At 41.4% G+C, this 26,652-nt stretch overlaps 1 protein-coding gene across 14 annotated transcripts in view; it reads right to left on the minus strand.

Annotated features, from left to right (window-relative positions):
* The window catches only part of Phactr2 (phosphatase and actin regulator 2), a 266,809-nt gene that overhangs the window by 168,702 nt on the left and 71,455 nt on the right, over window positions 1–26,652 (minus strand). For 2 of the 14 annotated variants that reach the window (XM_006512677.4, XM_006512670.4), the window contains exon 1: window positions 12,277–13,666. The exons of 11 other annotated variants lie outside the window; for them this stretch is intronic. In XM_006512677.4, the coding sequence (XP_006512740.1) occupies window positions 12,277–12,289 (13 nt within the window). In that variant the 5' untranslated portion in view covers window positions 12,290–13,666. Of the gene's footprint in view, window positions 1–12,276; window positions 13,667–26,652 lie in introns of those variants that run through there. One more of the 14 variants, NM_001195066.1, reaches the window with a different exon arrangement.

Consider the following 26,652-nt stretch of genomic DNA (forward strand, 5'->3'; position numbering starts at 1 on the left):
CTGGGAACCTTTCCTGAGACTGGGAGAAAGAAAACCCACATCTGTTAGTGTAAGGGACACTTTTGTTTACAGAGTGTTACGGCTAATGACAAAAACTGACATAAGCCAGGAAATTTAGAGGCTGGAGGTGATGCCTCGTGCTAAATGTACACTCCAGGAATCCTGGTTTTCTACAGAGTCTGCATTTTAAAGACAAAGTTGGCTCTAATTTTCAACTATCTGGCTTCTTTCAAGCGCTGTGACAGTCAGGCTATTTAAACACATGCCTTTGAACTTCCTTAATTTCAAAAAAGTGACCCACAGGTTAATGAGCACTGTAAGATGCTTATTGTTTAAGCCATTCAGTTGGCTCACCCAACTCTCCATGTCTGTTCTGAGGACCATGAAGTAAACAAGATGGATGGTTGGAAGGCTGAAGCGCCACACAGGAAACCCAAGATTTCTCATTCTGTATACCACGCTGACCATTCTCAAAGGTCAAAGTTAGTAACGTTCCGCTTTATCCTTTTATTAAAAATGCTCCCATGTTAAGCTGCTTTTAGACATGGATGTCTGCCAAATTTCCATTACTAAGAAAATAACACCCAAGTCTATGAAATGCAGATCAGTACGTAGCAGGTGATAAATTAAAAGCAAGCGGTGTGGATAGAGTTTCACACAAGCCTCGGTAAGGGAAAGAGAGCCAGTGAGTGTTTTTCCATAGGAAGTGGATCAAGTGAATGAGGGTTCTTGTGGTGAATTCTTGTTCCGCTCGACTGCAACAGTTTTGTGGGAGTTGCTCCATGTTTACAGTTTCATGCAAACCTCTAGCGGGACCTGGCAGAACATTTTTGCACACAGCAGAAGAACTTTATGATTCTGGGGTAGCAGTGTGCTTTCACATCAGCAATGATCAAGTGTCTTAACACATAAAGCAGGAGATACCTATATTGTTGGAGGCGGGTTATTTTATGTGTCCTGCTAAGGACACATATCAACTCATTCACAGCGTGAATCATTTGCTTACTTTGAAACAGGGTCCCACTATGCAGTTCAGGCAGGCGTCAAACTTAGCCTTGTCCTACCTTAACCTCCCAAGTTGCTGGGGTTTCTGGGGTTCCTGGTGTGGGCCACCAGGCGAACCACACTGTTTATAGGAAGAAGACATACCAGATCTGGGTGTGACACAGGATGCTTTTCCAGAAAGCAGCAGCAGAATGAATAAGAGCTAAGACTGTAGTATCCAGAGTTGGGGTATAAGGTACATCTGTGCCCGTGTAACTTTGAAGATGAAAGCAAGATCTGGATTGCAGCCTTGACTGCCCAACCCTAGGACTCTTCTCCAGGCTGAATGCTTCATCCCTCCAAACACTTAGAGTCAAAAACCCTCTCCATCTGCACGTTCTTAACTGTCTGGCATTATTAAGTCAAATTCTAAAAGATGATTTTAGTTGGTTGCATTGTTCTCATTGGAAGATATGTATTAAGTTTGTTGTAAAAGCATCATTTATTAATCAACACACCAGAAAGGTAAGCTTTCAAATGAATCTATACTATAATATTGGGTAAAATGATCTGAAATTTATTCTGGGATATGTGTGCATTGTATGGTGTGTGTTGGGTGTGTCAGAAGCAGACATGTAAGGCAGGACAGATCCTATGTCTTTGTTAATTAGAAGCAGAACATCTGTGGTTATAGATACAGGAAAGAGGAAGTACAGCATCAGTATCTAATTGGTGCCAATCAACCCATACCTACCCAACAGCCAACAGCTCACTCAGTTAACAACAGTCAATCATAGAAGCACATCTCGGGGGAGGTCTGATAGAGTTTCTACTGTGGTCTTTACTTTTAACATTTAAGACTTCCTGAGAGACACACAAGGGGAGACATATAGGAAGCTGGTGACATAGGCTTTTTATATCACCCCTCTTTCCTCAGGTCTGTTATGTCACCAAGAAACAATTATTCTACCTTAGCCATTTCCTTGAACCCACTTTTCATGGAAGTGGGTTAAGTCCTAAGCACAAATTCTCAGGTAGACTGTCTTTTATTGGTGAGGAGAGAAACACAGAAAACAAGCTGGGAGAGAGGGAAGCCAGGAGGAAGATGGAGAGAGGGAGGAGGAGAAAGGGAGAGAGGGAGGGAGGGAGTGGGGGAGGGAGGGAGGAAGAAAGGGAGGGAGAAAGGGAGGGAGAAAGGGAGGTGGGGGGAGGGAGGGAGACAGAGAGAGAGGGAAGGAGGAAGAAATGGAGAGAGAGGGAAGGGAGGCTTGGAGTAGGGAGTATGGCGGGGAGAGAGGAGGAGGGAGGAAGGAGGAGGATGGCGGAGGGGGGAGGAGGAGGGAGGGAGGGAGGGAGGAGATACTCCCATGATGGTTCTCACATGGGTCACTCTATCAGATTAGTATGGGTAGACTATCTACAAAACCCAACATTTTACACCCTGTCCCCCCAGAATCTTCCAGCATTTGTCCATTGTGGAACACAGGGGCTGGCACTTCTGACAGCACGTACCAAGTGTTTCTCACAGATGTCCAGAGTTTAGAACAAACCCCTCAACTCTGAAAGACACAAAAGATGTCTAAGGGATGACATCTACCCTTAAGACTTTGCTGTCCATTTGGAAGAAGGTTCTGAATAGTCTGCACTGTCAAACTCCACACACTTTAAGAAACACCCAGGGGAGGCTGGGGTTGGGAGGAAAGATGTTAAAAGCAGGACTGTGGGGTTGAACTGATAGTAAATTTCCTCTCCCTCTCCCTTCTCCTCTTCCTCTCTCTCTACCTCTCCCTCTCCCTCCCCCTCCTCTTTTCCCCTCCCCTTCTCCCTCCTGCTCCTTCTGTAATGCCTGCTTTTAAGAACTGGTTGTGTGGATTTCATCTCAGGAGCTTCCCTTCCTGCCCTTCCAAATATTGACATGTCTTGAGTTCATCAGGTACAATCACATCACCTCTTTACCTAAAACCTTTCAAAGGCTCCTGAGAACTGATGGAACAGATGCCTCACTTCCGGACTCTTTGTAAGCATCCTCAAGTGGCTCAGCTTCATCTGGGCCCCTTCCTCATGGCTCTCATCTGTTCCCAACGACACTGGCCTAGACTTTTGTTGTACAAACACCATGGCCAGTTTGCTTCTGGGCAACTTGTACTTTTGCAATCCTGACCCTATCTGGAGCTTTCCCTGATGGTCCTGTGTAGAGCAATACTCAAGTGAAGCCATTCTCTATCTAAATATATATTGAGCACCCTAACTAGAAAACCTGCAATCAAAGTGAGTCAAAATCCAAAACTTTTTTGAGCACCAATACAATGTTACAAATGGTAATGCTATGCTTGACCTCACATCAAGTGATGAGCCGCAGTCAAAATACAAGTTCGCTAAAATATCATATAAAGTTGTCTTCAAACTTTGTGTGTTCACTGACTTCTAGTCTCTGTAATAAACACTCTAGGTAACTCAACTTAGAAAGAGAAAAGTTTGTGAGGTTTCAGCCCGGGATCAGTAGGCTCCGTGACTTTGGACCTGTGTTAGCAAACTGTATCGTGATAGTTAAAATGGAATAGTTAAAATATCCACCTATGGCTAAGGGCACAGGAGAAAAAGGAAGAGACAAGAGCCCCATATTTTCCCTTCAAAGTCATGGCCCTAATCACATAAAGATCTCCTACTGGGCTCCACCTTTGCAAGCCTTTCACTACTTCCTGACAACACATGAGATACAAAGGACATAAGTAAATGCAATGTTGAGATTTGGACTCTTTCCTTAGATCACACATTATATACATGCAAACATTTCAGAATCAGGAAAAGAATCCAAAATTGTAAATACTCCTGACGTTGAGCATCTCAAAGTAAGGGTGCCCCAATCTGTATCAGCCGCATCTGTGTCAACCTCATGACATGGAACTCTCCGGGAATTTTGTCTGTAATCGTCCCTTATTTTCTTTGCCAGAAAGAAAGTTCAGGAAGAACGGAGTTCTGTGTCATTTCCTATGCACACATTTATTATATGTGCACACAGGAGATACTTCATGGATGTACAGATGCAGGAATGACGCACAGCATGGAAAGAACATGAGAACCAAAAGGAGTGGCATACACATGTTTTGTTTTGTTGTTAACATGCACATACTGTGAAGTGGGAGACACAAGAGCAGCAAGAAATCCTGGTGCAGTCAGTTACTAATAGCAACGAATGGCAGGATTTGAACTTCACACCTATCAAGGTGTAAAAACTGCTGGGACTGAATGATTCAGGTCTAAGAATGGAAATCATGACTCCATGAGTCCAGTCATAAGACATCATTTTAGTCACCAGACATAATTAGAAAGTTAAATATTTTGAACAAAAGCAGTTTATATGAGAAAACTTAAACATGTAATTTGGGGCTGTTAGATGGCTTGATCCAGTGAAACTGACTGTTTTAAAGATGATAAGAGGTCCATCCTTTCGTCTCAGCTCCAGACTTTGTCTCTGTAACTCCTTCCATGGGTGTTTTGTTCTCTAGCTGCATATGTCTCAGAAGATGGCCTAGTCGGCCATCATTGGGAAGAGAGGCCCCTTGGTCTTGCAAACTTTATATGCCTCAGTACGGGGAACGCCAGGGCCAAGAAGTGGGAGTGGGTGGGTGGGGGATTGAGGCGGGGAGGGTCTGGGGGACTTTTGGGATAGCATTTGAAATTTAAATGAAGAGAATACCTAAGAAAGAGAGAGAGAGAGAGAGAGAGAGAGAGAGAGAGAGAGAGAGAAAGGAAGGAAGGAAGGAAGGAAGGAAGAAAGAAAGAAAGAAAGAAAGAAAGAAAGAAAGAAAGAAAGAAAGAAAGAAAGAAAGAAGATAAGAAGATGATAAGAGAGCTACTTGTAAACAGTATTGCAGAAACTTATGGGAGGTAGTAGGAAAGCCTGCCTGATCTTGTCCAATCTGAAAGGAGCATTGAGACCCTGTCACCTCATGTGGTCTCAATGTCTCTGGAAGACAAAAGCATCATTTTACAAAAGGGTGTGTCAACATTTTATTTAAATACCATTGAAACTGTTTCATGTAGGTTTATAAAAATAATTTCTGTTAATGACCCTAATACCTTTCAGTGAAAATGGTGAATAATTTTGTGCCATGGTGTAAAATCTCATCAGTGAAGTGTGCTCCATGCATTCTATCTCATAGATTGCCATGACTTTTGAAAGCTTAGGAAATAAGACCTTTACATACATTGCTTTGTGGAGACAACACCTAGTCACGTAGACTGCTCTATCTTCAAACTCATAAACTTTTTTTGTCTCAGCTTATGTTGTATACTTATCCATGAACTGGTGCCTGCATCATATCCTTTCAAGATTAATTCCCTTTTGGAAAAATTGCTACAAATGGCATATTTGACTTAAATTTTAAAAACACCATTTATTATACACTTACATTACATCTAGGCCCTGCACTTGGTGTTAAGGACGATACAAAGGCCCAGGACCATCTTCTTTCATCATTTCATATGCATTGGGGGTTTTGCCTCTATGTGTGTCTGTTGGATCCTCTGGAAATGGAGTTACAGCCAGTTGTGAGCTGCCACATGGGTACTGGGCCCTATGGAAGAGCAGCCAGTGCTCCTAGACCCTGAGCCATCTCTCCAGCCCCCAACTCATCATTCTTAAAGCTGCTTGACAACAAGAAAATGCAGGGCTGGACTTGGCTGTTGCTAAAAAGAGTATTTTGTTAGAAACCATTGACTTCATGGGTGAACTTTTACCCCAGCTTAATCAGATGTAACTCAGAGGCAATAGTGCTTACTAATACAGTCAACACTGTAAGCATTAACAACGTAATGCATAAAATATTTAACTTGGCGTGTAGAGCAGAAGAGGCATTCACAAAAATTATGTTTTCTTCCTCTCCAGACATTTAGTAACATTTCGTTTAATATGTTTGCCCTTTGTATTTTTGCTGCGCGCTTGGTACCTGAAGTATAAAAATAGAACTCTGAAATTGCTTTTGACATACAAAATCTCCTATCATCAATTTTTAATGCTTCATTTTAAATGTTAAGTTTGGATAAATAAAAGATGTGCTTCACTCCCAACTTTATGATTGCAATTAAATCCCACTCCAGTCCAAAGCCGGTTGGAGTCCTGGCTGCCTCTCCCACCTTACGTCATCATAAAGTGAATCTAAGCACCAACTGTGTGCCCCAAAAGGGCAACAGCGAGGAAGAAGCAAACCCTGAATGTAGACAACATGGTCGTTCAATTTCTGACCAATCAGGCATTGGTACTTATGAACATGAATGGTTTGCTAGATACCAAAGATGACTTCCAATTTTTGAATTGTGAGAGTCAAAATGAATTCTGGAGATGGAGCATGGAGGGAACATGGAAAGCAAACATGACAAGAACAGAGGGACTTGAACAGTGATTTCCAAATCTCCACACCCACCTCAGAGAACAATATATTCTGTGGAAAGACTCTGACGTTGATTGGGAAATGCTACACTATGTAGTCCAGCTTAGGGATTTCGAGAAACGGTCAGTGAGTGCAGGAAGGAATTCTATGCTAACCCTAGGAGCATGCTATCAGCCCTGTTTAATGCTCTTAATTGCCAGTTTCCCAATTTGTCTGAAGGTCAACGTCTCAGTGTGTGTATCTGGGAGAAGTGATAAGCAGGAATTAGTATAAGATGCTGTATCATTCATGCTTGCTTCTCATCTTTGCTGCCCAATTACATTCTTGTTGGTTTTCCTTCCATAACTTTTCCCTCCAGTTGTTCCTTTTGACTGAAGCCATTTGAGAAGCCTTCCTGTTTTGTCTTGTGGATACAGAAAATTCAGAGTTTGTTTGCTGTTGTAAAGATGAGAGTTTGCAAAAGGGAAAAACAAAACAAAACCCACTGAGCACAAATTCCAATGGTCGGAAAACAAAAGCAAGAAGCTCTTTGCGGCAGCACACGCTAAGCGGAGCTCCTCTGGTCTCCGGAAATCCACGTCACTCTACAGCTAAAACGAAAACCAGGAAGAACACTCAGCGTCCACCTCAGAGCAGTTGGCATTCTGACATAAGCTCCTTTTCACTTTTTGAAGGTCTCTTTTAAAGATGATAAGATGGTCCATCCTTTCTTCTCACTCCAAACTTTGTCTCTGTAACTCCTTCCATGGGTGTTTTGTTCTCTAGCTGCATTTCTAAATAGTATAGAACCAACTTGCAAACAAATATCCCCAAAAGGAGAGTTACCAACTACTCATTCACTTTAGAAAAGTCTAAAGTGAGGGAGCTCAGTGGTCTATATGATGAGATACACTGGTAACCATCTGTTTCACAGTAAGCGAAATGTACAGTGGAGTGCCAAGGCTGTAGCTCAGTGGGAGAATGCTTGACCAGTAAGCACTGGTACCTGTGTGTGGTCCTCACCACTGAGACACAAAACAACACAGAGAGAAAAGTACTCAGTAATAAGATAAAGAGTATTTCAGAGAATAAAAATACATTTCTTTCTTTAATTACAAAGAAAATTTGTCTTAAATTGCTTTTGTGTAGTAGGATAACTGTAAGTATTACAGTCCTTTATACCAAGACTGTTAACCTTCCCAACTAAGAGTGCCACTTAGGTACATATGGAAAGTATGTCCATATATGTGTGTGCTATATACATATATGTTACATATACATATATGTCATATATGTATGTATGCTACATACATGTATGTATCTAGTCTACATACTTTGTATCCTACAACGTATCATGGCTAGCATAATTATAGGAAACAATAGGATGATGCTACCACACTAGATTAGAGGGAGAAGATAAACAAAACAAGTTGTCTGTGCTAGGAAGCATTCCCTTCCAAAATACACAAACTCCCAAAGGGAGTCTGGCCTGCTTCTCACCCTTCTCCCGAGACAGCATCTTTCATTGTCAGACATTTTGGTATGAGGGCTTTCCGAAGGAAATGCTCCTGTTCACAATTTTAAGTTTTAAACCTGCTTAAAATAAAATGTCTGTGTTTACCTCATCTTATGGATGGTCTGGACTTTATCCAAATTATTTTAGTATTTTGGGGCATTTTTCCCTCCATCTGTGTTGAAAAGATGAAGCATTTGAAGGTTCCTTTACTCTAGCCTCCTGTGGGATCTGCCACAGGCTGAGGGAACATTAGCTATTCTCGGGTCTACTGGGCTGAATACTTACAAATGTAATTATATACTTGTTTAAAATATAAATATATTTTATTTAAATATGTTACATATTTAAATTTATATGTTTATGCATAATTTTAATATATAATTCTTTATTATATATAAATTTTATGTACATATAAATTTAAATATATATTTAAATAGGGTGGAAATCCAAAGAAACCAACTACCCTGCTTTATCTCAAATCCCTCTCCCCACCTCGTCATGTGTACTCGTGTGTGTGTGTGTGTGTGTGTGTGTGTGTGTGTGTGTATACACCTTCCATCTACTTTGAACTCCTATAGCTAACACAGAAGGTATTTTTAATTCAACAGATTCAAAATGGGACTTGCCACCTTTCCCTTACAATTCATTTTCTGTTTCATGGTGTCAGACTATTAGATTCTCAAACTAGAAACCCCAAAGGTCTCCTTTGACTAGGCAAGCTCTGCCTACGTCCACACTCAGCATGTTCTGTGATGCACATCCAATGCACCCCTCCACCCCATCCCCACTGAGCCGCCCACATCAGTTTCCAATTATACTCTTGGGCCAGCCACCTGACTGCTCTCATTGCTTACTTTTCCACAGTCGTTTGCATTCCTAAAGCCACCCTGCTAGAACATATATTTGTTCACAAGGCAACCTGCTTCAGTTTTCCAATGACTCTCTAAATAGTATATGCCAGCCATTGTAGCAAAAGGTTTTCATGAATTTTCTTCCTTTCTCTTCACTCCAATCTGAAGAGATGGATAGAGTGATGGTAATCACGTAGAGATGGGAAATAGAAGCATAGGAAGTTTCTGTCATGTGTTTATTGTCACCAAGGTGACAGAATCATTTATCATGCATGCATGATGACGAGGCACTCTTGATGGCTCCCTTGTAAACCTTCCTCAGTCTACCTCACACAAGCCATCCTCACCCTCTAGCAGGGAAATCGGAACCAGTAAATGTGATTCTGGGATTTGTACATCAAGGGTCAAAAGCTTGTTGGCCACTGGGATAAAAACCCAAGGGCTCTCGGCAGCTGTTGCTTCATCTAGAAATCATAGCACCTTTTAAGACCCATACAATGTGAATGAAATCTATTGATTTCAAGTAAGAAGAATGTATTCAATACATGGGAAAGAATGGTTTGCAGTACTCTGTCCTGTAGATTACACAGTGACACGCCCAAGTATTGTTTTGGCTAATCACCATGCACCACTCATTGCCAATGCTGCAGCCTCCCCCCAAGTCTCATCCATGAGAACCTCTTGAGGAAGATGAGGTGAGAAACTGCAGCATGACTTGGACTACAGATGTGGCCATAGGTGAGTGAGTATAAAGGGCCACCTCTCTGAGGAGTTGTGACTTCTAAGAAAAAATAGCAGCTGAAATTTAAAAAGCAGGTCGTGGGTTACTGAGATTGTTCTGACATAGTCCATATACATAGTTTGATAAATATTTTATTGTTATTCCAGGAAAAGCTTTTAAAGGAAGACCTAAGCCAGCAATAATGGGGAAGGGGTGTCTCCTTCCCTGAGATGGTGGGGATGTCAGCTCTGCCCTGAAGAGGAGACTGGATCTCACAGCCAAAGTCTCTGAGAAGATCTTGTCTCACCCAGAGAGCCGGAACCCTCAGTAGCATCTCTTCTCCTTGTTTAACAACAGAAACCACATGAAAATATCTCTGATGTGGCGCTCTGATTGATCTGAGCAAATCGAAGACATTTAGCTTATGCAGGCCCCAAAGGCTGCTGTGTTTCTGACTAAGGATTATTTATGCAAGTCCCACTGGGGAAAAGGGACTTGCTGGAAGGGGGCGTGGCTCCTTCAGGAAGAAAGTGATGGTCCAACCGTCATGATGGAGTTCAGCTTCAAACTGCTGGGCTCAAATCACCACCACCAAAGACCACTCCTGACTACAGGTTGACGCAAATATTCAACAATATTGCTTTATTTAAATGAAAGTGGAGAAGCTGCAATGTTCCAAAGTGAACTGGACCGCTTGGCATTATGTTAAAGATAACTCAGTCTTGAAGTTTTTTGGGTTCGTTTTGGCCACTTACCAATACATTTCAAATGCATTTCTTACAGTGACTACAGTTTATGAGAGTGTATGTGGATAACTGGTGCTTACATTTTCCCTCTGCATGACTGGCTTTTATATCATCCAAGAAATGACTGTACATCATGATCACTGACGGCCAATTATACAGCACTATAAGAAAATAGTATTTATGAACTTTTCAAATAATATCGCTGAAAGTCTGTCATTCTGTTGAAAGGCATGCAAGCCTGTATTAAGGATTGCATCTAAAACCGAAAATAATATAGAAATATCTACTTTAAGAGCCATTTTCCAGAACACATTAGGATGTTTCAAACTTGTCAGGAGCATAGGTGTTTTGTTGGTGACATTTAGTTACACAAGCAAATACAGCTACATTGTATTTGCTTATTCTTCCAAAGCTATAGTTAGAAAAAAAATAAAGAATTAATCACCCTTCACCACCGTGAAGCCTCCAAGAAGGCTGCTCCAGCATGCTGTTTCTTGTCTTTTCTTAAATGGCCTTTAAATAAATATATGAGTCAGTAAGGAAAGGCATTTGCTGAATTAAAGTGATCATTCTGCCAGGACGTCAGTATAATTGATTGTGGGTGGTTGGAGTTTTAAAAGAGGCTAAATTGAGGATGCTAGTTTGTTTGTTTATTTATTTAATTCATTGCTCACTTTTCGACTGCAGTCAGAGAAGCTTCTGATTGATCTTTACATGGTTTCTGGTCATAGAATAGCATAGCTAGGAGACTTCATGCCACGCTCCACAACACAGTGTCATAACCAAAGTGGGGATGTAGGTATATGTTTGAATCCAGACTGCCTCCCCCTACTGTTAACACATGCACACACACACACACACACACACACACACACACACACACACACACGCATGTGCATACTCATGCATGCACGCATGCACACTTCCTCTTACAGTTCTTTTATTCCTTCCACTTCCCTAGGGTTTTCACTCCTAATATCATACTGTTCTGATTTATTTAAGCTTGCTCAATGCCCAAGTCAGTATGATTGAAATGAGTGCTTTGTGCCTGGCAAACTCCTGTATCAATCAACACAGAATATGCTGGCTTCAAAATCTTCACCTACACAGCTGACGGAAATTGATCAGTTTCCTGACAAACTTGCTTGTGGGGTGGTCTTGGCATGTAGGATGTATCAGAAACATCAAATCCTCTCAGGAGAGCTACCAGGGTCCCACGTCCCACTGACACCACTCTCCAGTGCAGAACAGCCTAGTGACTGACCTACTGAGTGTCAGGCCGAAACTAATCCAGAGTGCAAGGGGCGGGGGGGGGGGGGCTCAAAAAATGGGAGCAGTAGCACAGTCTGTAGCTTCTAAAAGTTCACTACAGCTAAGAAAGAACAAAAACTTCTCCCTGAGAAGCAGATCTTAATTAATTAACTAATTAATTAATTAATTAAAATCAATTAACTAAAATACTTCATTTATAAAGTTTGTATAGCTGTCATGTAAAGACAGTATAAACAGATATTGTTTTGAAAGATGTAAGACAGACTGATCACTAATGTCTGTAATCTCATATTAAGATAATAGAGCATACAGTAACATTTTTTTGAGCTTGCATTCTAATAGGAGGATAAAAGCATCAGACCAAATAATTCTTATGTGACTACACAGTGTGTATTATAATAGTTTCAAAAATCCATCCAGCTCTTAATATCCTTAGCTCCATTTACCTTCTGCCATGCCCTAGGAATAGTTGTCATTAACTATATGCATTTTTTTTTTTTGCAACCACTGTGCTGAGCACAAAAATCAAACACCACATTTCCTGAAGCCTAATAAAATAGCAGTGCAGTCTTCAAAACGGTGACCATGGCGTGTTAATCTGCCCCTCCACCCCACCCCAGCCCATTCCTAAACTTCAAAGAAAACACTGATTTCCTTGGAGTCAATGCATCATCAGGGTTAATATACTGCATGCTTCCCAGTCTGGAACACTGAAGTCCAGAACGCGAGCAACAAATAGGGAGGACTGCATGCTGCAGAGGAAGTGGACTGCAGAGGAAGCCAGCAGCCAGGGACAATCCAGGCTATTTTGACCTACCGGCTTTGTCCATGTCTCAGAAGTGGAGAGGCGAGTCCGGCAGCTGGCAGCCCGGAAGCCTAGACTCTTCTGGCTAACGGAGCACCCTGCCCCTCTGCTGATTATCAGCCCTTGCTGGCACACAGAGCACACTTCACGCCCTGTCTGCAGGAGCCACCGCCAGGAAATTTATATCTCCAAGGATGACAAACAGCCATTAGCTCCATTACAGGCTGATTAAGAGAGTGCGCCTATCAAGTGGGTACTGGAGTCCCCTGGGGTTTCCACCTCTGTTCTAAGCAAAAGAGGGGAAGAAAGAGAGAGAGAGAGAGAGAGAGAGAGAGAGAGAGAGAGAGAGAGAGAGAGAGAGAAAGAGAGAGAGAGAGAAAGAAAATGCTTGCAATGTTGAATGTGCTGCACGTTTGGGGGGAGGGGGAGGAAAAAGTGCACATGTTATGCAAAAACACACCGCTCTTCAAAAGATGCCAGAGCCAACAGGAACAGGAAGAGACAAGGATATTTGGAAGGTAACAAGGAATCTCCATAAATACTACAATAAAGGATCCTTCCGTGGGGGTTAGTATAAATGAGCTCCAAGTCCTATCTCTAACATCACAGAAAGACTGGTGACATTTCCACTTAAGCGTAAAGTGTTTTTATGTTTATTGGGGGGCAGGGAGAGTATTGAAATGCATCACTGTTTGACTTTGATGGCGGTTTTATTATCCTTAATTTCCCTATTCCTGCTCAGAATTTTTATCCACCTGGCCTCACAGAAAAACATAAAGAAATTTCATTAATGTCACTAATGATAGGAAACAGTTGCCAAAAGAGATCAGGGGTAAGATTCTGCTGGGTCAAATTCTCTGCAATCATCTGAGCTGTGGACACCTTAGGGTCAAAGAGGGATGGAAACCTAAGGCACCATTGCACTGATTTCCCGTAATCTGGCTGTGTAAACAGGACCCCAAAGACACTCAAAACTGCTGACAATAGGAGACTATAGGGACCTGCAGAGTGCAGGAGAAATCACCATGTGGTTAAGATCCTCTAAGATCCTGGAGCCTAATCAACTCTGCTTTCTGCATTTTGTCAGGTGTAGGGAAAAAGGTTTACAAAGACCTCCCCTGACCTACAGTGTAGTAAATACACACTATAACGAGGCTCTGTGGGAGTTTTGTTTTGAAAGGTTAAAAGGAAAAATAAAATAAAACAACAAAAAACCAACCAACCAAACGAACAAACAAAACATCCAGGAGCTGGTGATGCAGCTCAGGTATTAAGAGTCCTTGTTTAGAATGTATGGAGCCCTGGGTTCACACCCAGGTCACCATAAAACCAAGCACTATGATGTACCCCTACCCCTGAAACCCCAGTCCTTGGGAAGCAGAGGTATGTCAAAGTTCAATGTCACCATCAGGTAGACAGCAAAAAAACAACAGCAAAAATCTATGTTGTTGTTGTTGTTGTTTTTTTTTTTTTTTTTTTTTTTTGGTCTCCTATGGCTGTTAAATAATAAAAGGGGGTTATTTATTAAGCATTTATTTCACTGGAACTCCTAATGACAAACTACTTACAAATTCTTTAGTCCTCTGTGGCAGGTGGGTTAAATTACCCGTGTTTCTACTGTGAGTTCAGACATCTCTATAGATCTCAGTTTCTTTCGTGGGGTAAGCCAAATATTGCACTGGTGTGTATCACCATTAACTCTGGAACAGTTCGTTCAAGGAAGAGCTACGTTTCTCAGCAACTCTCCATTCACTTGCCACTGCTCTGGCACGTCAGTCTCCCAAACCATTCCAGAGGATGCAAGTAAAAGCAGAGGCAGCATAGGGAGACTTATGGAAATGACAAAACTGCCATGGGGGGCTCTAATAAGCCAGGCAGTACTTACAAACTGTACTCAGAATCTAGACTCTCACTTCCTTGGAGCAGCCACTGATCCACCAGGGATCTTTTATCCCTAATATTTTAAATTCTGTTACATGATCTCAAAGACATAGCACTCCATGAATTAAAATTAATATATAATATATAACATTATATATATTTATATTAATATACAATACATATATTTAAAAAGTGTGGCTCCCATAAAAACCCAAATCACTGTGGCCTCCACACTTCATCAACTTGCCCTGATTAAGACGTGACAGCCACCAAGACTGAGTGTCATCAGCACAAAATCTAGGGCAAATTAACTATTTCTGAGGAAAAGGAAACGGGAATTAACAGAGAAGTAAGAAAAAGAGAAGGCACATCCTTTTAAGCCTGAGGTCTTGGCATGATGCAGCTGGAAGCATCACCTTGGAAAAGTCCTTATGGCCCAACACAGGTAGCATTACTTGGTCTTTGTTGATGGTTCAAAAACTAAAGTCTCAGCTACTTTTCTTGCTGCATCTCACCTCTCATTGACAAATGGGTTGTGTATGGAATGCTTGTCTTGTTGGTTATTTGAAACATACTTTAAAATGCAGATCAGGATCCTTGGACAATCCAGTAAATACTCCTTGGTGTGATTTATCTAAGACCAACAAGCCCTTGTGTGCCATTTTAAAATGTGGAAAATCTTGTTTCTGTTTAAGTTAAGCTAAAGTGCATTAGGTGCTCCAACCCAATTTGAATACTATTTAAAATATTCCTTTCATTCACAGTGAGCAAGCATGGTTTTTTCTACAGCAATTGTAATGCTATTGTCTGTATGAATGCACTCAGACTATTCTGAAGATATCCATGTTTGAACAGTATGTGCTTTTGCATTGCCTTTCTAAATTGGAAATAAAAATCTGAATTCAGTTCATACCCAAGGTTTTAGGTGGGGGGAGGACTTTGACGCTCTGGGACATTTTTGAAGCAAATATATATATATATATATATATATATATATATATATATATATTAGGTGATAATTTTCTTATAGTAGGAACAGACAGGTTGATTGGCTTGATTTAGGCATATGATATCATGAAGATAAGCCACAACATTACACCATGCTTCATAAATCTATATACATTAATATTTACTGATTGATTTAAGAACACTAAATTTAAAAAAAAATGAGTTGTAAAATCATCCCTTTAAGTTGTTTAGCTGCAAGATCCCTTCAATTTTATATATGTATAAATATATATATACACTCTCTCCTGCGCTCCTTCCGGCTAATCTCCAACGCCATTCCAGATGATGCAAGATGAGCAGTGCAGGGAAACTTCTAGAAATAACAGAACTATTAGTGTCTATTATGAACCAGGCTCTGTATATAAGCTGCGTGTACAACCCAAGATCTCATCTCCCTGAACCGTCCACAATTTCCACAGTGGCATTTCCTCTCCCTTTGCCCAGCACCAAAAGACCATGTAACAAGAAAGAGGTACAATCCGTGGTCCACTGTCTCCAGTCCACAGGGAGAATTCCTTCTTCCACTGATTTAATTCAGAAATGCATCTACTGTGCTTCAGCTGGGAAATGTGGGGGCATAAAACACTCTCTGGGAGCTGTCCTAGAGATGCTGTGTGGCAAGAAACTGCACTGATCTGACTAAATATTCTCTACTGTGTTTCTAACTAGAAGCTTAGTCCTCGCCTTCATGAAAACCCTCCCATACGAACAGTTTCCGGTTTGTTTAGAACGGCTTGTTGAAGCCGGAGGTAATCTGGAACACCTGAACCCACAGAACCCTCCATGATATCCCACCTGATTCAGAAAGAGGGTTACAGCCCCCACCACCTGGTTTTCTTCTCTTTTATAAAGATTGTTTGGAGTTGGTTGTTTATAGGATCTTTGACAACATACAGAAAGGGAGGAAATATACAACTGACAAGGGGCTAACATCTAAAATACACATGGAACCCAAGAAGCTGAGGAGCAAAATATCCCCCCCACCACCACCAAGAACCTGATTATAAAGTGAGACAAAATACACGAATAGACAGACGTTTGTAAAGCCAGACATAGAAATGGCCAACGCATCTGTGAGCAAAACAATCAACAGTGCCAACCTTCGGAAAAATCCACATCAAACCACAAGACATCACCTTGCTTTTGTTATCGTCCCTGTGACCAAAAGGACAAATGTGGGCAAGAGAATAAAGGGAAAAGCTGGGCCTCTTACACACTTTTGATGGCAATGTAAATTACTACAGCTATGGAAAACAATGTAGAGGTTTAAAAGAAAAAAAAACTAAAAATAGAACTGCCACACAGTCCAACAACCATACTACTGTCTGTGTAGATAAAGACAATGAAATCAATATAGTGAGGAGACATCTGCAAGTCTGTGTTTACTGCAGTAAGCATATTTGTAAGTATCTCAGATGTAAAAATCAGCCTGCGGGAGCATCAGTGAGAGGCAGTAAATATATTTCTAGCTATTAGCTGTCCATTAAAAATAAAATGTGGAATATGTCATTCATGACACAACGGACATATCCAGAAGCTGTTAAGTGAATAATCCAGGAACAAAAGACAAACGTTGAATGGTCTCATTTGCTTATGGAACCACAGATAAAGACAACTACACAGTGATTAGCGCATACCATGTAGAGGGGAAAAGGGTGAAGAGACAAGGCTGGCTAATACATGGATAAGCCCCAATGCGCCAGTACAAAGAAGGTGATATGGTTTCCATAGTGTACTACATAGATCGCTAGAAGAAGAGAATTTGGAACGTCCTCACCCACCACCCCCAATAACAATTTTCTGAGGTGACAGGCATGCTAATTACTCTGATTGATCATTACAGAATTTACTGAGTTAATCCAATAGTATACCATAACCATGAATCGTAGTTTGATTTCTATTACTGTAATCAAACACTGACTGTAACCATCATGGAAAAGAAAGAGTTAACTCCTTCCACTTCCTAGTGTCATTCCATGGTCAAGGGAAGCCAAGGCAAAAACCCAAGACAGGAACCTGAGGGCAAGAACTGAAGCTTAGACAATGGAGAACTAGAGTTTGGATCCCAAACCCCTCCTATAACCCCAGCTCAACCGAGAGGCATGGCAATTGCTATTGCTGGGGCTTGCTGCTTTCTAGCCAAGCTGAGGAAACTTGAGGCTCAGAGTCAGGGAGAGAGCCTGCCTCAAAGGAATAGATGGAATGTGATAGAGAAGGGTGCCCAAGCCTCTCTTTTAGGCTCCATGTGTATACACAGACTTGTCTTGGCTTCCTTTAAAGTTCTGCAGGTTTCACTAATCACAATTAATCTTGCGATTCTGGGCTTGAACATGGGTCTCTCCCATACATGGCAAATTAAACTGTACATCAGCCCTTGGCATCATTTCTTAAGTTTCCTAATAGATGTTTCCCCTGCTTGAGGGAACTAAAGGGAGAAACTGGGGACAATAATGCTCTAAATTTTGGAGTTCTAGTGGGATTAGGGGCAGTTCAAATGGAATCTGTGGACAGCCAAAGCCAAAGTCATATATCCAAGAGACAGGGCAGTTCTAGGAACTCAGCTTAAAAATACTATGCTTTGGTTCTCAGTGGATACGAAGCCAGACTCTTTCTTACCATGGAGAAATTAAGAAGATAAATTGTTCAAGTCGTTCTGTTGCTTGCCCCGCTTCTCCAGCAGCTCCTGTCCCCACAGCTCCTGGGCATCAGCTCAGCTTATCCTGCTACTTGACCTTTTCACATTCTGATTTTTCCTAAGATATACATTTTTTAAATGTGCTGGAATATCAACTTCCCAGGAGAACGATCACTCCCAGCTCCTTTGGAAACGGATTTTGCTGAGAGTCTGTTTTGAAGGCATCTTGGCCACTGACTTTACCAAAACAGCTATAAGACATAATTTTGATAAGCCAAGTCCTTGAGTTTATAACTCTCGTAAGGCCTAACCCAAATCCCTAACCTATTAACCGACAAACAAATCCCTTTAAAAATACACACAAGAGTCTTGTCACAATATTTCCAGGAGAGTCTGAGCTTAAGCAAGAGGTATTTGTCTGGAGATTAGACAGCGCAGATGTGGGATGCCTGTGTTTTGTCTTATTTTGAGTAGTCTCCTTTGGAGATTTTCCTGCAGTTGAAGGGTATGTTTGGGGATTCCTGAATCTATTGCTAACATTCATTTCTCTTCTTTTATCAATGGCATCTCATATGTCTTCCAGTCCTCAAAACATCTTTTTTTTTTTACAAAACTCTTAGTTTTGTAATTCTTTGACAGTTTCATATGTGTACATAATGTGTTTTGATTATGTTTGCCCTCTCCTATCCCCATCCCTCTCTTCCAGGCCTCGTCTTCAAAACTATGATTCCTCCTATTTTCTACTTTAAAAAAAAAAAAAGATAGTTTCTTATATAGTGCAGGGTGGCATCAGACTCTGTAGCTGAAGCTGGCTTTGAACTCAAAATTCTTCTTTAATCCTGAGTATCAGGATTAAAGGCCTTCAGCACCATGTCCTCCTGCTTTATGAGATGTTGGGGATCAAATCTCTGGCCTTATGCATGCTAAGCAAACATTTTACCAACTGAGCTATCTCTTCAGACTCAAGATGTTGCATAAAGGCTGGGTGGTGTTACACACTTAATAAGTGCTTGCCCTGTAAACTTGAGGACCTGCGTTTCAACCTGAGTATGGTGGCAAGTGCTTGTAGTCCCACCACTGAGGAGGTATAGATGGGCAGACATTAGCTTAACTGGTGAGTCCAAGCTAATGAAGACCTTTCTCAAAAGAGAGAGAGAGAGAGAGAGAGAGAGAGAGAGAGAGGAAGGGGAGGGGAGGGAAGGGAAGGGAAGGGAAGGGAAGGGAAGGGAAGGGAAGGGAAGGGAAGGGAAGGGAAGGGAAGGGAAGATGATTGGCACGTGAGTAGTGGTGTAAGAGACTGACCTCTGGCCTCTGCACATATGTAAATGCAGATAAACATATACACATGCACCCACAAGCATGAATATGCACTCATGCTTGCTTGTGCATGTGCACACACATACACACACACACACACACACACACACACACACACATAAAACTTAACACTAAGCCCTGAGATTCTGTAGTGTTCTCAGATTGCCTGATATCTGGGTCTCAGTGAAGTTTCACTTCTCAATCTCTGTGACCTGCCAAGTATAGATTTTTTGGTCAAGGGAATTTAATAACTCTGTGTTGATTATCATCCCAGTGCTCTAGATATACAGTAATGGCATGGAAACAACTACACAGGCAACTTGCAGGTGGGCGCCAGGTGCTAGACAACCATTTCCCTGGGTTACAAAAGAGCTCAAAGTTCCAAGTAGTGGGCAGAGTATTTCCAGAGCCCAGCTGTGCTTAATGTTCTGTAGCAGGCAAGGTGGAGAGCAGTGCCCAACTCCATGGTGGTGATTGGTTTTAAAGAGCACCCTGTGAGAAAGACGGCAGAGCCAGGCCCAGTCTGAGCAGATCTTGGCTGACTCAAGAGACGAGGTTGAAAAAATGGTGATGCCCTATTTCCCAGATCCACAGCTTCCTGAGGCTGCAATGAAAAGCTAGCTTCTCACACTGACAATTAGTCAGTTTCACGCTGGTTCAGCACACTGAATCAAGATTCTCTCACTTGAAACAGAGTACGCACCTCAAAGTGTCATTAGAAAGCCTGACTAGATTAAAAGACAGAGGGACAAGATGCTGGTGACTTCAATACAATTCAAAGACAAGGGAAATCGGTAAAGACAAAAAACGGACACGAGCCCCCGAATTAAAGTTAGCTGAATTATGAAACACAGCCAAATGCCACTTAACGGTGGGACATGATCTGGAATGGGCCATTGGGCAATTTTGTCTATGTCCAAACATTTGACAGTGCTTAAACACTTGTACTTGTGGGTGTCAATCATGGGAGGCAGCTCTGGTTCAGTCAAAAGCCTGTGAAGCCTTAGATAGATGAGGGTGCTTCCAGGGTACCATGACATTCTCTTTACAGTGAGTTTGGTTTCATCAGTAGAAGGCATGTGCACAAAAATATCACTAAATTATGGTGGATTGGATGCATAAACCAGTCGCTTATCATCCTTAAGTATTACATAGAGGCATAATTGTAGGTATCATAATTTTACATGAGCGACAATAGAGCAATTCCATTCACAGCAGCACCACCGCACACAGGAGCACTGCATTGTGCTACAACATCACAATGGCGATAATGTGACCAGACAATGGAAATAGGGTAATAGAAAATCTCAGCTCCCTTACAATCTTGCCAAACCACTATAATATGTGTGTATAATATGTGTGTCCTCAATGGAAACACTGTCTTTATGTTGCACATGACTGCATCTCAGGGCTGCTAATACTAAAAGGAACAGGTGAATTCAATATTGTAACCTAATTTCATTGTTGGTGATGAATTCCATGTTACAGAAGAAGCTAATAAAGGTGTGTATCAAGAGATAAATGGTTATCTATAAAAAGTAATCAAGTATGAAAATGGGCAAATAGGAAACAATAAAGAGGCATGAAATTTAGACCAACGTAGATATCTCCTGAATCATGCTAAACGCCTGAAGAGAAAAGCACAAAGAATCCCTTACGTTGCCCATTTAACCATATTGTCATTCATCATCCACATATGGCACAGCTACTGATACAAAGACTAAAATGACTATAGTATGCACAGCGTATTAGTAAAATGAGTGGAAGGCCCAAAGAGAAGCTACTGTATTTAAAGAAAATGCACACACATAAGAAGCTAAGAAAATGTATTGCTATTTATTGACTGTGAGATGATTTCATAACTAACAAAAATGAATGAAACAAAACAAAGTGGATGAGTCCTGAAGAAGAACTGAGGTCAGTGCATGCATACTCACACATATTTGTATACACACACACACACACACACACACATATACACATACATATACACATATACACATATACACACATACACACACATTCACATACACACACATTCACATATACACACATTCACATACACACACATATACACATATATATATACACACATACACACACATATACACATACACACATATACACATACACAACATATATACACACATACATACACATATACACATACATCTACATACACACATACACACACATATACACATACATATACACACACATACACACACACATACACATATACACATATACTACATATACATATACACACACACATAAACACATACACATGCACACACATACACACATATACACATACACATACATGTATACACACATACACATATACACATACATATACACATATATATACACACATACATACACATACACACAATACACATATACACATACATATACACACATACATATATACACATAAACATGCATATACATACACACATATACATATTCATATACACACATATGCACACACACATACAACCACATAAAAGTAAAATTGTATAAATATAACAAAATGAATAAGTTTAAAGTTTCAAATGTAAATAGCTTTGGATTAACTTTAGATTTAGACATGATGGGTAGTTTTAGATTTTAAGTTAGAGCTTATAGTTCTATAGTCTCTGGAAAATTCTTGAGAATCTACCGAAAGAGTGGTAATAACTTGGTGGCATTAAATAGTTGTTTCTAGGGACCAGAGAGATGAATCAGTGGATAAAGACACTTGCCCAGTAATCCCGATGAGCTGAAGTTGATCCCTGGGATGCAGGGAAATGTTTTAGGGAGAAAACTGATTTCACAATGTTGTCCTCTGACCTCCACATGCACACCATGGCGTTTCTGCCTCCTACCTCCAACACACTCACAAATAAATAAAATATGAAGACTAAAATCTTCTCTAACATGGGTGGAATGTATATCAAAGAGCAGAACAAAATGATTCACTGCTGTGAAGAAAGACTATAGAAGAACATCTGTTAACATTTATTTTTATGTAAAGATAAGAAACGAGGCTGAGTGTAGCTTAGTGGTAGAATGTTTACGTCACATGGGTGAGGTCCCGCTTTCTTCACAAGCCCGTACAGATGAAAAGAAGAAAGAAAGAAAGAAAGAAAGAAAGAAAGAAAGAAAGAAAGAAAGAAAGAAAGAAAGAAAGAAGAAGAAAGGAAGGAAGGAAGGAAGGAAGGAAGGAAGGAAGGAAGAAAGGAAGGAAACAAACAAACAGATAGCGGGTGTAAAGCCATCACCCAACAGTCATATTTAGCCTATTGATTTCCTTGCCATGTCAACTTTGAGACTTAAAACTTGCTGAATGTAGTCCTACTCATGGGGTCGACACAAATTAGAATACATATTTTGTGATCTGGTTGGAAACGCCTTAAAAGAAAGAATTTTCATGGATTTTAACTCATTAAAATTTCGAAGGAAGCAACACCCAGTGGTTGACTTTTAAGAACAGCCAGGGAGAAGAGAGGAAAAGCCATTTGTTAGCTGAATTTTCCCCAAGGTGTTTTCCACAGAAGTCTGTGAGGGTCCGTGGATTCATTCAATGGTGCACTTCCTCAGTGAGGTTTCTACCTTCCTACTCTGTCATTTAAAAGAAGGAAAACCAGATACCAAAGTGAACTGCTTATGTACCTGTTCATGAAGTTGTTATTTCAAGAGCCATTGAATCAAGATTTTCAGACATTATGTGCCATCGCCCTCATCCAAAATTTAATAATTTTTACCAATAAAATATATCTTATTAATGCACTACACTTTTATTTTTGAAATGTTGTCCAACTCACCCTGAGCTTTGCCTTCAAGGTGTTTTTATTTTTATGCTACATATTAAACAATGCTTTTAACTGCTTGATTTATATATCCACATTGTCTTAGGTAGAGTTTCATTGCTGTGAAAAGACACCATGTCCAAGACAATGAATTCTTATAATAGAAAGCAATCCATTGGGTTCAGTTTCAGAGGCTTAGTCCATTATCATCATGCCAGGAAGCATGGCAGCCTGCAGGCAGACCAACATGGTGCATCTACATCTTGATTTGAAAGAGACTGTCTTCTGTAGGCAGCCAGGAGGAGGCTGTCTTCCGCACTGGGTGGGGCTTGAGCACGAGGAAACCTCAAAACCTGCCTACAAAGTGACATACTTCCTCCAACAAGGCCACACTTCCTAACAGTGCCACTTCCCACGTGGCAAGCATATTAAAAGCACCACACATAGGTATATCAAGAAAGCATGACAACTTCTGTGACGAATACTGCAGTGTTCCACTTACTGGCCATCTGTTGTATCAATCCATTCTATCAGCATGCTGTTTGTCCTGACTCTACTCATTCATTCATTTATTCATTCATTCATTTTAGATCCAGTGTCATGTCCATCAATAAAGTCTACCTTTCTGTTGGTCAACGAACAGACACATTTACACCCCTACTTAGTCAATGGATACAGTTTCTTCCTTCTCCCCCACCCCTGACTCCCCTCCATCAGAGTTACTCTCATTGTTTCTCTGAAACCTTCCCTGGCAGGCAGGAAACTAGAGTCTTCCCTTACTGCACCTACTGATTCCACACAGATAAACTTACTACTCTGTGCACTGGCACTGACACTTTGTTTAAATTTTCTGTTATTTTACTTTGTTGAGTTTTGTTTTTGAGACAGGGTATTATGTATCCCAGACTGGCCTTGAAGTTTCTGCATAGCTAAAGATGATTTCAAACCTCTTCTCTTCCTATCTCTGCCTCCCCAGTGCTGAGATTACAGGCACAAACCATCTTGTCAATTTTCCCCCCTAAGGACTGAACCCAGGGCCTCCTGAATGCTAGACAAGTTATCCAACTGAGCCTACATCCTCAGTCCCTTTTTAAAATTTTCTCCTTTGTGTTCCTTGGTATACTTTTTCTGGATGATAGAACCTATAGTGGTTTGGACCCCCCAGAGACTCATGTGTTTGAATGCTTGGCCTACAGGGAGTGACACTATTAGGAGGTGTATCCTTGCTAAAATAAGTGTGGCCTTCTGGGAGGAAGTGTGTCACTATAGCGGTAGGTTTTTTGAGGTCATATGCTTTACCCATGGCAGAAGAGCCAGTCTTCTGACTGCCTTTAGACCAGGATTTAGTAGTCTTGGCTTCTCCAGCACCATATCTGCCTTCCCCCTGCCATGCTTCCTACCATGATGATAATGGACTGAACCTCTGAATCTGCAAGCTTGCCCCAATTAAATGTTGTCCCTTATAAGGGTTGTCTTGGTCATGGTGTCTCTTCTCAGCAATATAAACCCTAAGACAGGACTTAAAGGACAGCATTGTCTTGATTATCTATAGAAGAACAGAGTGTCATTGGCTCTGGACTAGAATCCACATTCTAGGAAATGCTGAGGACCCTTGTACAGAAGGACACCAACCCCAAGATTAACATGAGGTAGCCGATCTCAGCCGTGCAGCCAAGCACTGTGCTACCACAACACTGCCCTACTTAGAGCTCCTCTGTGCTCTTGCGGTTCCCCAAAGAAACTTTTCAGAAGGGAGATCATGGGAGTAGACTCTTCCTCCTCCTAAAAACATCTACCAAGCCTGCCAGGCTTTCATTATGCCATCTAATCTTTGCCTCCCATCTTCTTATTTAGTTTATCTTACAATTTTCATAGAATTGATGTCCACCTTCGAGTTGGTAGGAAAATTGTCTTTCTTTTCTTTTCTTTTTTCCTTTCTTTTCTTTTCTCTTTTCTTTTCTTTTCTTTTCTCTTCTCTTCTCTTCCCTTCCCTTCTCTTCCTCTCTCTCTCTCTCTCTCTCTCTCTCTCTCTCTCTCTCTCTCTCTCTCTCTGTTGATCTCATCCCAAGGACTTATGCATGCTAGATAAGTGCTCTACCTTTGAGCTTCCATCTCTCAGACCAGGTGAGTTTAGTTTTAAAGTGATTATTGAGCATACTTGCACATTTTGGACACTTATCATCAGTATGGATATGATTATTAATGTGTGAAGAAGACAGATTCAAGTGTCTGCCCAGGAGGAGACCCTGAGTCACAAAGTAAAAGCCATGGGATGTAGTCCTCTTTCAATACCAGAGAATGAGGGATGAGAGGGGGGTCACCCAGGACCCAAGAGTCCACACTTACTCAGCAGTGGGTCTCTAAGAGGATGCATTGGTGGTTAATAACAACAACAACAAACCCTATCCTCTCTGAATTAAAAGGAGAGGATGGAGAAGCCCTGGGAAGTCGTGGAGAGGTGCTTTGGTTTCCCCATATAGAAAGCTTGATTTGTTTTGTGAATAAAACTATTGTGTCTGTATGTACCATAAGAATCAAATTTCGAGGCCGCAGCAATGGCTCAGTGAATAAAGTACTTGCTGCTCAACCTGAGTTCAGATCTCCACATAAAAGCTGGGTTTCATGGCATTCATCTGTAACCCCACTGCCGAGGACAGAGTCAGGAAGCAGCCAACCTATGCACTCTGTGTAGTGACCTGAAAGTGCAAGCTCCAGGCTCAATGAGAGACCCTGTCTTTAAAACATAAGATGCATAACGGTCAAAAGGTATCTGGCATTGGTTAGGGTTAGAGTTAGGGTTAGGGTTAGGGTTAGGGTTAGGGTTAGGGTTAGGGTTAGGGTTAGGGATAGAGTTAGGGATAGGGTTAGGGTTAGGGTTAGGGCTAGGGCTAGGGCTAGGGCTAGGGCTAGGGATAGAGATAGAGATAGAGATAGAGATAGAGATAGAGATAGAGATGGGGTTATGGTTAAGGTTAGGGATAGGGTTAAGATTAGGGATTGGATTAGGGTTAGGAATCTATGCCAATGCCTGGCAAATACAGAAGTGGATGCTCACAGTCATCTATTGGATAGAACACAGGGACCCCAATGGAGGAGCTAGAGAAAGCACCCAAGGAGGTGGAGGGGTCTGCAACCCTATAGGTGGAACAACAATATGAACTAACCAGTGCCCCCCAGAGCTGTGTCTCTAGCTGCATATGTAGCAGAAGATTGGCCATCATTGGGAAGAGAGGCCCCTTGATCTTACAAACTTTATATGCCCAGTACAGGGGAAAGCCAGGGCCAAGAAGTGGGAGCAGGTGGGTAGGGGAGCAGGGCGGCAGGGGTGGGGGGTTATAGGGGACTTTCGGGATAGCATTTGAAATGTAAATGAAGAAAATATCTAATAAAAAAACTGAAAAAGTAAAGAAAAAAAGAAGGATGGGTTTAGGTATAGGGTCAAAATGAGGGACAGGGTTAGAGGTTAGAATTAGGGGTTAGGATTAGGCATGGAGTTGGGTTTGGGGTTCGGATTAGGGTTAGGTCTCTACATATGACCTCATAGGCAAATACAAGGGCAGAGAGAGTAGGAGAGGGAGAGGGAGTCGGAGAGGGGGAGGGGGAGGGGGAGGGGGAGGGGGAGGGGGAGGGGGAGGGGGAGGGGGAGGGAGAACAAATTCTGATATGTATATCCCCATGAGCCTGAGCCCTGGATTAAGTACCCTTCCACAAAGTCAGACTCGCCCTTCTCATAAGGAAAATCAGCTATCTATC

Source organism: Mus musculus, chromosome 10, assembly GCF_000001635.26.
Source record: "Mus musculus strain C57BL/6J chromosome 10, GRCm38.p6 C57BL/6J".
Lineage (NCBI taxonomy): Eukaryota > Metazoa > Chordata > Mammalia > Rodentia > Muridae > Mus > Mus musculus.